This window comes from Podarcis raffonei, chromosome 2, assembly GCF_027172205.1.
Source record: "Podarcis raffonei isolate rPodRaf1 chromosome 2, rPodRaf1.pri, whole genome shotgun sequence".
Lineage (NCBI taxonomy): Eukaryota > Metazoa > Chordata > Lepidosauria > Squamata > Lacertidae > Podarcis > Podarcis raffonei.
Window position 1 is genome coordinate 123442203 of NC_070603.1, and position 11988 is coordinate 123454190.

Here is an 11988-nt window from a genome sequence, read left to right on the forward strand (position 1 = left end):
TCTAGGTGTGGCCTGACCAAGGCTGAATAGTACTGCTCTATTTAGCCTCGGTCAGCAGACACATGGAATACTGTGTCCAGTTCTCGGCACCACAATTGAAGAAGATTGTATGCGCAGAGGAGACCGACCAAGATGATGAAGGGTCTGGAAACAAGTCTCAGGAACGGTTGAAGGAGTTGGGTATGTGTAGCCTGGAAAAGAGGAAACTGAGAGGAGATGTGATAGAGCAACTTAAATATCTAAAAGTCTGTCCCATGGAAGATGGAGCAAGCTTGTTTTCTCTTGCCCTGGAAGGCAGGATCAGATCCAATGGATTCAAGTTCCAAGGAAGGAGATTCTGACTAAATGTCAGGAAGAACTTTCCGACAAGTAAGAGATGTTTGACAGTGGAACGGATTCCCTCACCTTGGAAGATTGTGGACTCTCCTTCCTTGGAGTGTTGGACAGCCACCTGTCATGAATGCTTTAGTTAAGATTCTCCCATTGCAGGGGTTTGGACTAGATTACCATCCAGGCCCTTCCGACTCTATGATTCCCTGAACGAACTAAGCCCACGAAGGATGGAAAAAAGTTTCAGTGATAAACAGAAATCCTACTAGAGAAGAAGAAATCTTCAGAAGGATGTTAGCATAGAAAATGTGGAAGATTGTTCAGGTAGAAAGCTCATCATAGGGACATCAGTGTAGATAGAAAAGATGCCTTACTTATACATAATTTTGAATTATTATTATTATTATTATTATTATTATTATTATTATTATTATTTATCATTTATACCCCGCCCATCTGGCTGAGTTTCCCCAGCCTCTCTGGGCGGCTTCCAATCGGGTGTTAAAAACAATACAGCGTTAAATATTAAAAGCTTCCCTAAACAGGGCTGCCTTCAGATGTCTTTTAAAGATAAGATAGCTACTTATTTCCTTCACATCTGAAGGGAGGGCATTCCACAGGGCAGGCGCCACTACCGAGAAGGCCCTCTGTCTGGTTCCCTGTAACCTCACTTCTCGCAATGAGGGAATATTTAAAGATGTAATTTAAATACTTCATCATTGATTCCGCCCTCCTTTTCCTTCCAAGCTGTTGCTGTTAGAGATGAATTATATGTTAAAATCCAAGCTGACCTTTCCACCCTATGCTGGCCCATGTCAAAACAGGGCAGCTGCTTCTCTGTGTTCTTGCAAACATGTTTTCTCCAGCTCTGCATCTGCTCCTCAAGCCACAGAGAGACTCCAGAAGGTTTCCAGGGCGATGCTTCCCCACCTCATAAATATTCTTATTTTTCCCAGGGATTTCTCCAGAGATTCATAATTTCTCGCACTGAGTCTGAAAAGTCTGGTGCATAAAATATCCCCTGTCTTGTCAATTCCCTAAACAGCTGCAGACAGTGAGAGGGATAGTGCAAAAAGCCTACATCACAAATGAAAAGTGGCTGTGCTCTTCCTTCTTTCCCTCGTGCTTTTAGGACACCCCAAACGGGCTAGTTTTAAATGTCACCACAAACATATTTTTGAGGGTGGCAGGTTGTGCACAACCATCTCATCCCCCCGCAATCCCAAGGGATGTGTTAGAGCACCCCAACCTTACAGGTGGCCCCTGAAATCCTATTTTGGTTTAAGAGAGGGATGAAGCTAATATTGTTTTCAGGGTGGGTTGCTTGAACCCCCTATGTGAATTTCCTCTTGTTCTTGGTCACAAGGAATGGGTTTCAAGTCCCCCTGACCCATGTGGCCCCTTCAGCCCCCATTTTGGATTAAGGGCCCAATGAACCTGAATGTTTTGCTTGGGATGGGCTGTGAGCACTCAACACAACCAACTCATCAATTCTTTTCTTTTAATAGTTTTTATTTGATTTTGCAAGTATAAGATTATAACAATACAGCCATACATATCTATATTTAAAGATCTCTCCAAACCTTTGGACTTCGCAGCTTCCCCTCCATGGCTTCAACTGCATACTGTTCAATAGTCCATATTTTACATCACTCCATTTTCTCCATAGCAATTGCTACATTACAAGTGTTATTACAATCTTGCTAATGTTTTCATCTGCTTACAGTGGTCATCAACTCATCAATTCTGATCAGGAGGAATGGGTTTTGATTGCCCCCAATCTTCCACATGCTCCCTGAAACTCCCCCCTTTTCTAAAGTTAAGGGCCCAATGGAGCTAACCATTTTTGTGGGATTCATGCAAACTCTCTATAAGCATGGTCTGTTGCATGTCCCCACAGCCATCTATGGGTCCCAGAAACACAAGGGTCCTGAACACAAGGATCATAAAGTTCCCGCACCACTTTGATTGCGCTACGCACCCTGATTGCTTCTTGGTGCCTGGAGTACGGATGGCTCCCGCCTCCCGTGATTCTCCAATACAGTTTTGGAAGTTCCAGGCAGCTGTAAAAGTTCTAAACAGTTCTATAAAGTTTATAAAAGTGAAATCTTAGTCTGCTTCAACAGAAGTATAGTGTCCAGATCAAGGGACGTAATAGTCCCACTCTATTCCGCCTTGGTCAGACCACACCTGGAATACGGTGTCCAGTTCTGGGCACCATAAATTAAGGAAGAGATTGATGAGTTGGCAGGTATGGGGTGGAGAATGACCAAGATGACCAAGGGCTGGGGAGGAATGGGGGAGGCCACCTCTCCATCCTGACCCTCCCAGGGAGGAGGAAGAGGAAGAAGACAGTATAGATTGACAACAGGGGTTTGAGGGAAGTCACGGCTCAGAGGCAGATGAGGGGGAAAGTTGGGAAATCATGGGAGAGCCAGAGCAACACCTGGCTGACATGTCATTAGAAAGCATTCTAGACCCACCATCTCCCAGAACCCAGCGAGCCTTAAAAGTAGGAGAGCAAAGAGCTCAAAGACAGAGGGTACTTAGCAGCACCCGCAGAGGAGGTGATGATGAATGAGGAAGTGAGAGAGCCGGGGGCTGGAGATTCACTTGGGAGAAATAACAGGAGTGACAGTGGACATCCTTGTTCCCTTCCAAGAATAATTACAAAATTTTGGTAATGTGAATTCCCTGTGATCTATGTGATCTATATCTTCCAAAGTTTTAACAAATTTTCAGCCAGATCCAAATTTCATAACTACTTCCATTAAGTTGGTTGGTTCTACATGATCAAATGAGGGTAACGATTTTTTAAACTGAAACATCATTTTTCAAGAATCTCACTTCCCTAACTTCTTGAAAAATAATATTTTAAGAATCAGATGCTATTTTTAGTTTTTGCTGTCAGGTGCTCCTTTGTGTTCAGATCAGGTCTCAGCAAAATAATGTAGCATTTGGGAATGAAGATGCAGCCCAGAAGCCCAGCACTGGAGGCCAAGATGGAGAAGACCTGAACGGCTACCATGTACTTCCCCTTGGTGCTCAGGTAGGTGGGCACAAAGGACACCCAAACACTGCAGAAGACCAGCATGCTGAAGGTGATCAGCTTGGCTTCATTGAAGGCCCCAGGCAGATTCCTGGCTAGGAAAGCCACCGTGAAGCAGATGGCCGCCAGGAAGCCCATGTAGCCAAGGGCACCATAGAACATGGCCACAGACCCTTCGTTGCATTGCAGGATGATCTCCCCAGGATGGCAGTGCATGTCAGAGTCTGGGAATGGTGGCGAGATCCCCAGCCAGATCATGCAGATGACAACTTGGACACAGGAACAGGAAATGACAATGGAGTTGGCCAGACTCTTCCCCAGCCATCTCCTCACTGAGTTCCCTGGCTTGGTGGCCAGGAAGGCCAGAACCACAGTGATGGTTTTTGCCAACACAGAAGAAACAGCAACAGAGAAGATGATGCTGAAGGCTATTTGTTGGGAGAGGCAGGTCCCTTTCCTTGGCCTCCCAATGAACAGGAAGGAGGACAAAAAGGAAAGCAGGAGGGAGACGAGGAGGATGTAGGAGAGGTCCCGGTTGTTGGCTTTGACTATGGGAGTTTCGTTGTATTTAATAAAGATTCCTAAATCAAAGCTTGTGGCTAAGGACCCCAGTAGGGCAAGGGAAAGTAGGACAACCCCCAGAGATTCTTCATAGGCTAGGAAGGTGATATGCTTGAACACACATTGATCTCGGTTCATGTTTGGATGCTGATTTTCTGGGCATTTTTTGCAATGGTCTGCATCTGCAAAAGAGAGAGAGAGAGAGAGAAAGAGTAATGTCTACTACTCTGGATTCAGCCAAGCCCTGAGCAGTATCTAGCCTCTGGGGAGGGATTCAGTTGTAGACCAAGTCTTTTTTTAAAAAAATTATATTTTATTAGTTTTCCATACATTTATACCACATTAACAATTTGCATTAAACTTTTCGATTTTTTGACTTCCTTCGGCTTCTCTGCCAATCATTCAAATTCTAATTTTTTTAAATACACATTTCCAAATTTTAGTATTGCCTTTATACCTACCCCCCTCTTATATTTTGCTTTTTTACAATATTTCTTATTCTGTTACAGAGCTTCTTTAAATGCCACTAACGTTATTCCGTTATCACTTATACATTCCCAGTATTCTGCTAATTTTCTCCAGTCCTCAATGAATTTTTGATCTCGTTGATATCTAATCTTCCCAGTCAGTTTATCAAGTTCTGCATAGTCCATCAGCTTCGTTCTCCATTCCTCCAACGTTGGTATTTGTTCTTGTTTCCATTTCTGGGCCAGTAGTATTCTTGCCGCTGTCACTGCATATTGGAAAATTTTGTAGTCCTTTCTATTTATTTCATTACCAACAATTCCTAAGAGATAGGTAGCCGTGTTGGTCTGCCATAGTCAAAACAATTTTCCCCCCCCTTCCAGTAGCACCTTAAAGACCAACTAAGTTAGTTCTTGGTATGAGCTTTCGTGTGCATGCACACTTTGGTATCTAAAGAAGTGTGCATTCACACGAAAGCTCATACCAAGAACTTAGTTGGTCTTTAAGGTGCTACTGGAAGGGGAAAAAAATTTGTTTTAATTCCTAAGAGAAAAGCCTCTGGTTTCTTAACAAATGTATATTTCAACATTTTTTTCAGCTCATTATATATCAACTCCCAGAAGCTTTTCACTTTCTTGCATTCCCACCACATATGAAAAAATATACCATCTTTTTCTTTACATTTCCAACACTTCTTACATGTTTTCTACATTTTTGCAAGTTTTACTGGTGTAATATACCATCTATATATCATTTTCATAACATTTTCCTTTAATGCAGTACATGCAGTAAATTTAATACTTTCATTCCATAGTTTTATCCAATCGTTAAATTGTATATTATGTCCAATATCTCTGGCCCATTTTATCATAACTGATTTAACTTCTTCATCCTTTGTATGCCATTCCAACAATATCTTATACATTTTGGATAGGATTTTATATTCATTATTTATTATTTCTATTTGAAATTTAGAATCCTTGTAGACCAAGTCAGTCTGGCACAGCCACAGATCACTACAGGTATTTAATTAGGTTTTTCTAAACATTAGCTCTACCCCGAAGAAATGTGGGACAGATTCCAGGGCTGGAGATTCCCAGCTTGGCCTCTGGCAGGTTGGGCTGCTTGGAGCCCCCTATACCAGGGCCAAAAGGAGAATCAGGGGTCTGTGCAGAAGTCTAATATCTATCCTAGGTCCATAACAATCTCCCTCCTCAAGGACCCCAGGACAGTTAAGTCTAGTCAAAGACAACTATGGGGTGCAGCATTCATCTTGCTTCAGGCCAAGGGAGCTGGTGTTTGTCCACAGACAGCTTTCTGGGTCATGTGGCCAGCATGACTAAACCGCTTCTGGTGCAAAGGGGCACCATGACAAATGCCAGAGCGCACGGAAACACCGTTTACCTTCCCACTGCAGTGACAACTATCCATCTACTTGCACTGGTGTGCTTTCGAACTGCTAGGATGGAAGAAGCTGAGACAGAGAAACGGGACCTCAGCCCCGTTTCAAACTGCTGACCTTCCGATCAGCAAGACCAAGAGGCTCCGTGGTTTAGACCTCCCTCCTTCACATTTGACCAAAGGCATTTTTTGGAGTAAGGATGAATAGTAGGGCTAAGAAGTGGGAAATGGGTGGGCAGGCATTTAGTGATTGACCTGTTTATATCCTCCTTTCCCAATCAGCTTACTACACACACACACACACACACACACACACACACACACACATATAAAATGATGATGATACATTTTAGAACAATATCACAAACTATAATCATAAAAAGAGATTGATGATGATGATGATTTGAACCACCCAGTTCTCTCCCACACATGAAGCATACCAGCCTGATCCTGCCCAGAAATGGTTTTGAGAGATTCCTGACTGAACCCTTCTCTCTTCGCCAAGGCCAGCCTTTCCCTTGGAGTCACCCACCTTCCTGAGTGGAGATGGTCCCTTCTGCACAGGGAAGACATTCATAACAGCAAAGAGGCTTCCCTTCCTGGATCACCTTGACGGATCCAGGGCGACAGCTTTCCACACACCTGGAAGTAGGAAGGGTCTAGGTACAAAGACGAAGAGCGTCAATGAGAATTGTTCTTTGAGGCATAGTATGTTGCCATCTGCTGTAGCATCTAGACTATAGCTTGAAACTAAGCATTTCCCATCACTGTCCATTACATGAATGATTCATGATAAAATTCAGAAAAAAACAAAGGACCTCCATTAAATATAGTTCTGTATATGGGCCATGAGCTATTCACTACTAATAAAATTCATGTAACAACCGAAAAGCAATGAACCCCCCCTTTCCCCATACACACAGTTTAGCAGGAAGCCTCCTTTGGCACCCAGCTGAGCAGAGGAGCTGTAGGAACTATCTGGAACAACAGCCCAGTGCTGGAGTTGACAGGCAAGTGAGGGCAGCAGCCCACAGAACAGGGAGCACTTATTAGAGCTCATAGAAAAGACAGCAAAATGACAGGCATCATTCCCACTCCCCGTCACCTGATTGAGCCACTTGGGCCACACAATGGCCTCCGGGTCGATGGTGCACCTCAGGTCTGGGGATCCCTGTCTGTCGATACTCCCAAACTTCACTCTGAGGACGGATTTATTGGGGAACACCACCCAGTTCACAATGTCCAAGTCGGCTGCCAGCTCCCCGTTCTCATCCAAATACACTCTGTCCATGGAAGAATTGTAGAACTGGGTGTTTCCTAGGAAAGGGTGGAGCTGGAACAGAAACAAAGATGAGAGCATTTAGAATAAAGGGAAGCATAGGCCCCTGTTTTGCTAGCCCAGAAATGGAAAGTCAGCGAGGTCCCAGCTAAAGAGGATTGGCAACTTAAGTGGACAGAATATGCAGAAATTGCAGATTTAACATACAGAATAAGAGAGCAAGAAGAATATACATTGAAAGAAGAGTGGAAAGCATTTATTGAATGAAGTGAAGGCCCAAGCTGCGCACAGGTGGTCTGAAGCGAGCGAGCAAGCTACCACCATTCCAGTGGAGCCTCTTTTTATTGAGACAAATATGCAAGCCAGGCAGATACATTTTTGGGCTGTGACCTTTACATATCTTCCGTCTCGAGATTGTGGGGTGGTACGAAGCTATTTTGGCACCTGTTCCACAGCGTCATTTTCCCTTGCACAGTGTATGACGTAGGAGACAAAAGTCTCATGGAAAAGGATTACAGACAGAACACCGCAAACTGCTGAGATCGCGAAAGGTCATGCAGAGGTGGAACGATGTACCAGACAGCTGTGGCTTGTCTGGGGGGGGGGGTTTCCCTGCACCCCAAGGTCACGCGTGCAGGCAGACCGTGGCTGCCTGCTGGTGGGGAAGTGTGCTCCCTCCGGACCCCACTCCCCACTCCGCGATATCCCTACAATTGAATATATGGAAAATAACAGTATACAGCTGAAAACGGTGGCAGCATTAAGACAAATTCAATCTCGTAAATAATGTTTGATGGGTGTAAAAGGAGAAAACTGATTTGAATGGTTATAGCAAAATATACAGGGGTGTATAAGATGTAAAATGAACCATGGAAAGAGAAGAAGGGAAGTCATCGGATATTTTAGAGTTTGTAAAATGTTTATTTGGAATTGTTAGATTGAAAATTTAATTACAATTATATAATAATAATAATAATAATAATAATAATAATAATAATAATAATAGAAGCATACTGACAATCCACTTCCCCTTTGCTTAGGGATGGTTGCAGACTCAAATAGAAATGGAGGGATCTTGTCACTTTTGGTTCATACTGTTTTCTCTCTCACACACAAACCCCAATCTTAAATTCAGTTCTCCACATTTCTGAAGGATTTTTTAAATAATAAAAAAAGCTCATCTGAATTCTTCAGCATTTCTGTGTGATTTTCTCCTAGTAAGCATGTTTTTGAAGGATGCTCCCCCCTTGGATTCTTTCAGAAAGAGTGAATTAGGTTTGTTTTTCCTTTCACGGCAAACTGAATGAAATCTCTAATATGGGCTTCAGCAGGGAAAGGCAGGAGCTTGGTGGAGGGAGTGGAGGGAGCAGAGAGCCAGAGCAGAGTCAAGCGGGTGTGAAACGAATAGAGATTAGAGACAGCCTGATCAATGTCATCTCCCCTGCCAAAAATAATTCCAATTTATGGGGAAAAGAGAATTGGGCACATGATGGGAGCAGTTGCTCGGGGAGCTGTGCAATGAGGCAAGAGTAAGAAAAGCAAACAGAAATGAAAACAGTAAATGTATTAAGGCAGCTTTAAAATGGAAAATGGATAATGTGTTTTGCAAACTTTGGGTTTTTTCCATAGTAGTTTTTTTTCTAAAGGGCTCTGGGCTCTTGCTGAGATTAAGATTAACTAACTGGTTGCTCTTCTCTGCTAGCTAGCATTCAAGTGTTGTAACCTTAGATCAAGTGATGAAGGTATTGGGTTGCAAAATCTCCTTTTTGAAGGGAGTTGCCTTTTTGTCTTTGGCTCCAAAACTCAATAGAGTCAATATGTAAAGGAAGCTCTCCAGAAGGTAAAGCAAACAGCCTGGAGGCTGAAAGGCAGGAGAGAGAGAGGGAGGGAGAGAGGGAGAGAGGAAGAGAGAAAAAGAGAGAGATCCCGAGCCAGTGCTGGACACAATGATGTTCTCATTCTGTTATAAAGAGTTCTGCGAGTAAAGAGTGAATAATATTTCTATGCGCCTGGGCAATAATTCATTTCCAAAAGGAAATGAATGCTTCCAGTTCTTATGCTTCCAATCATTTCAAACTGCACAATATTCAATATCTGCAACACTACAATTGATTGTCATGCTCAGATGTGATGTCTATGAAGGGAAAGAAAATACCTGCCATGGCTGTAGCCTTTGAAATCCCATTCTCTCAGTTCCCCTCTGCTTAGATCTAGATGAATATGCAGCATTTAAGGCACGAGCCACGGCTTGCACAGTGTTGTAGATCCTGTAGCTGTCTAGAGAGAGGATTCTTTCCAGATCATCTTGGGGAAGCCTCTCCAGTTTCCCTCTCTCTCTGCATCTTGTCCTGCCTTTCACTGAGAATGCATGCTTTAAATAGAAACAATTAAAAGCACCCTCCCAAAACTTCTTAATACCAGAGAAAAAGGGTGGAAAATCACCGTATTTTGCCCCTTTACTTGTCTCAGTGAAGAAGGAAAATATACCATGGATGTGTTGGAAAGATATGTAATTATACATCAGCTCCAGGGCGACATCCCACAAAACTGTTGTGATGAAGATTTTCCCAACAATGGATTTCATCCCTATGTCAAAAAACTGTTGTATAATGAGTAGTCCATCTAAGAAATAAGTCATTTCCCCGTAGTACACAAATACATGCACTTGCCTCCACTTGCGGAATGGAAGACGAGGCATGTATACTCCATTTTTAGTCAGTCCTTGGATGCTTTGTGAGATGACAACACAGACTCCGCTCTTGATGAGCACGGGTGTCAAGCTCTTCAGGAACCTCTCTCCATTGTCGGTGTCTGGTGCAAGGAGGCCAATCAAGGTCCATCGGAAGTGCTGGAGCAGCTTGACAATCCCTGGGTACAGGGCTTCTTCTTTGGGGACCATCCAGTAGAAAAAAGGGAAATGCCTCTTATCATTCAGAACATGAGAGACAAAAGCATAAGTGACCTGGGAAGAGAAGGAAGATTTGTATCTTGTTTGATTTCAGATCAAAGCCTAAATATTTCTAAGCCCAACATGAGATTGGGAAGGTCTTAGGAAGGAGGAAGGTCTAGTGCAAGGACCCTTTGGTGGGAACAGTGATTTCCTTGAAGGTTGTGGCAGCCGTAAAGAAGGCAAATTTGATGCTAGGGATCAACAGGAGGGTAGTTGAAAATAAGACTGCCAATATCATAATGCTATTATACCTCTCTCCATTCCTACCTGTGGGATTTTATAGATGCCCAACACGTTTGAAATCTGGATGGAGTTTTGAGAGTCGGACCCTTCGAGAACAGCCAGTAAGTTAGTCTGTTTACCACAGCTATAGTTTGGAAAGTTCAGCTGCCCAATTGACAACATGTCTAGCAAAGCATCATAGGTCACCCTTCCATCAAAAAAGTTCTCATGGATGCTGTAGCCCAGGGTGATGTTGGGTAACAGCTTTTGATTCTGGTTGATCGCTTGAATGGCATACAAGAAGGAGAGGAGCTGCCAGTACTTTGTGGGTCCTTTCCTGGGGGGAGAAATTATATACATGCCAGCACTGTCCAAGTGATATTTCTGTTCTACCTCTAATATACAGCTCTACCTCTCTTTCAAATCAGAACCAGTGAAGGCAGTGAAGGTCCTGTGTGAGTGTCTGGAGGCGGTTTGAGGATCAATATGGCTAACCTGATCCAAAACACCCACCCACCCCACTCACACATGAAAACAAAGACCACCACAGCCAACCACAAATGAACAACCACACCCTAGGCCAACCCCAACCTCTCTCACCACCAAAGGAACACAAGTGAACAGCAAAGAACCTGCACAAGCAATACTGACACCAAACGCTACATATAGTAAGTAAAATAGAAAGGCACAGTGAAGGTCCTGTGTGAGTGTCTGGAGGCGGTTGGAGGATGGATGGCAGCTAACAGATTGACAAGACAGAAGTACTGTTTTGGGGGGAGAGGAGGCAGGCAGGTGTGGAGGACTCCCTGGTCCTGAATGGGGCAACTGTGTCCCTGAAGGACCAGGTGCGCAGTCCGGGAGTCATTTTGGACTCACAGCTGTCCATGGAGGCGCAGGTCAATTCTGTGTCCAGGGCAGCTGCTTACCAGCTCCATCTGGTACGAAGGCTGAGACCCTACCTTCCCGCAGACTGTCTCGCCAGAGTGGTGCATGCTGTAGTTATCTCTCACTTGGATTACTGCAATGCGCTCTATGTGAGGCTACTTTTGAAGGTGATCTGGAAACTACAACTAATCCAGAATGCAGCAGCTAGACTGGTGACTGGGAGCGGCCGCCGAGACCACATAACACTGGTCTTGAAAGATCTACATTGTCTCCCAGTACGTTTCCAAGCTCAGTTCAAAGTGTTGAGCTTGTAGGGCAGCGGCGCGCGCCTAGCGGCGCGCGCAGTTTGATCCATCTTTTAGATTTAGGGGAGCTAGTCTCAAACGTTTGTTGGGGGAGATATAGGTTTATTTGGGGGGATTTATTTGTCCTGTCTTCACGCTTTTTATGATGGAGGACCGCTGTAGTCACCCCCAACGACACCTTCTCAAGATGGAGAGTGAGGGAACAGCTGCAGTCGCCTGTGGTTCCTGCGCAATGTTTGCCATCTTGCCAAAGGTTGCAGGCAGCTTTACCTGCAGCAATTGCATGTTGATTGCCCTCTTAAAAGACAAAGTCCAGCAACTGGAGGAACGTGTAGCTACGCTCCAAAGAATTAGAGAGCTGGAGCTCTTCTTGGAAGCAACAGAGCACACCGTCTCCACCAAGGAGGAGACAGGGGACTCCCCTGAGAAGGAGGCTAGTTCACCAACACAGGAGCCAGATATATGGAGAAACGTGACTCAAATAAGTAGGAGGCCCAGGGTTCGCTCTGATTGTTTAGAAATACGCAATCGCTTTGAGGTC

At 44.1% G+C, this 11988-nt stretch overlaps 1 protein-coding gene across 1 annotated transcript; it reads right to left on the reverse strand.

Moving 5' to 3' along the window:
* Window positions 1-1913: 1913 nt before the first annotated feature.
* On the reverse strand, window positions 1914-10667 carry LOC128409493 (vomeronasal type-2 receptor 26-like). The gene is made up of 5 exons (XM_053380019.1): window positions 10303-10667; window positions 9241-10047; window positions 6912-7139; window positions 6339-6465; window positions 1914-4122 (listed from the first exon to the last, which is right to left on the reverse strand). The coding sequence occupies exons 1-5, from the start codon at window positions 10615-10617 to the stop codon at window positions 3212-3214; spliced, it is 2388 nt and encodes a 795-aa protein (XP_053235994.1). The 5' UTR covers window positions 10618-10667; the 3' UTR covers window positions 1914-3211.
* Between the last annotated feature and the right edge of the window lie 1321 nt (window positions 10668-11988).

Coding starts and splice junctions, on each gene's coding strand:
- LOC128409493 (XM_053380019.1), bottom strand. CDS start 10,617: ATGTATATAATTTCTCCCCCCAGGAAAGGACCCACAAAGTACTGGCAG. Junction 7,140..9,240: donor AAAGGCTACAGCCATGGCAG/GTATTTTCTTTC, acceptor TTTCTGTTCCAG/CTCCACCCTTTCCTAGGAAA. Junction 4,123..6,338: donor GACCATCTCCACTCAGGAAG/GTGGGTGACTCC, acceptor TCTCTTTTGCAG/ATGCAGACCATTGCAAAAAA.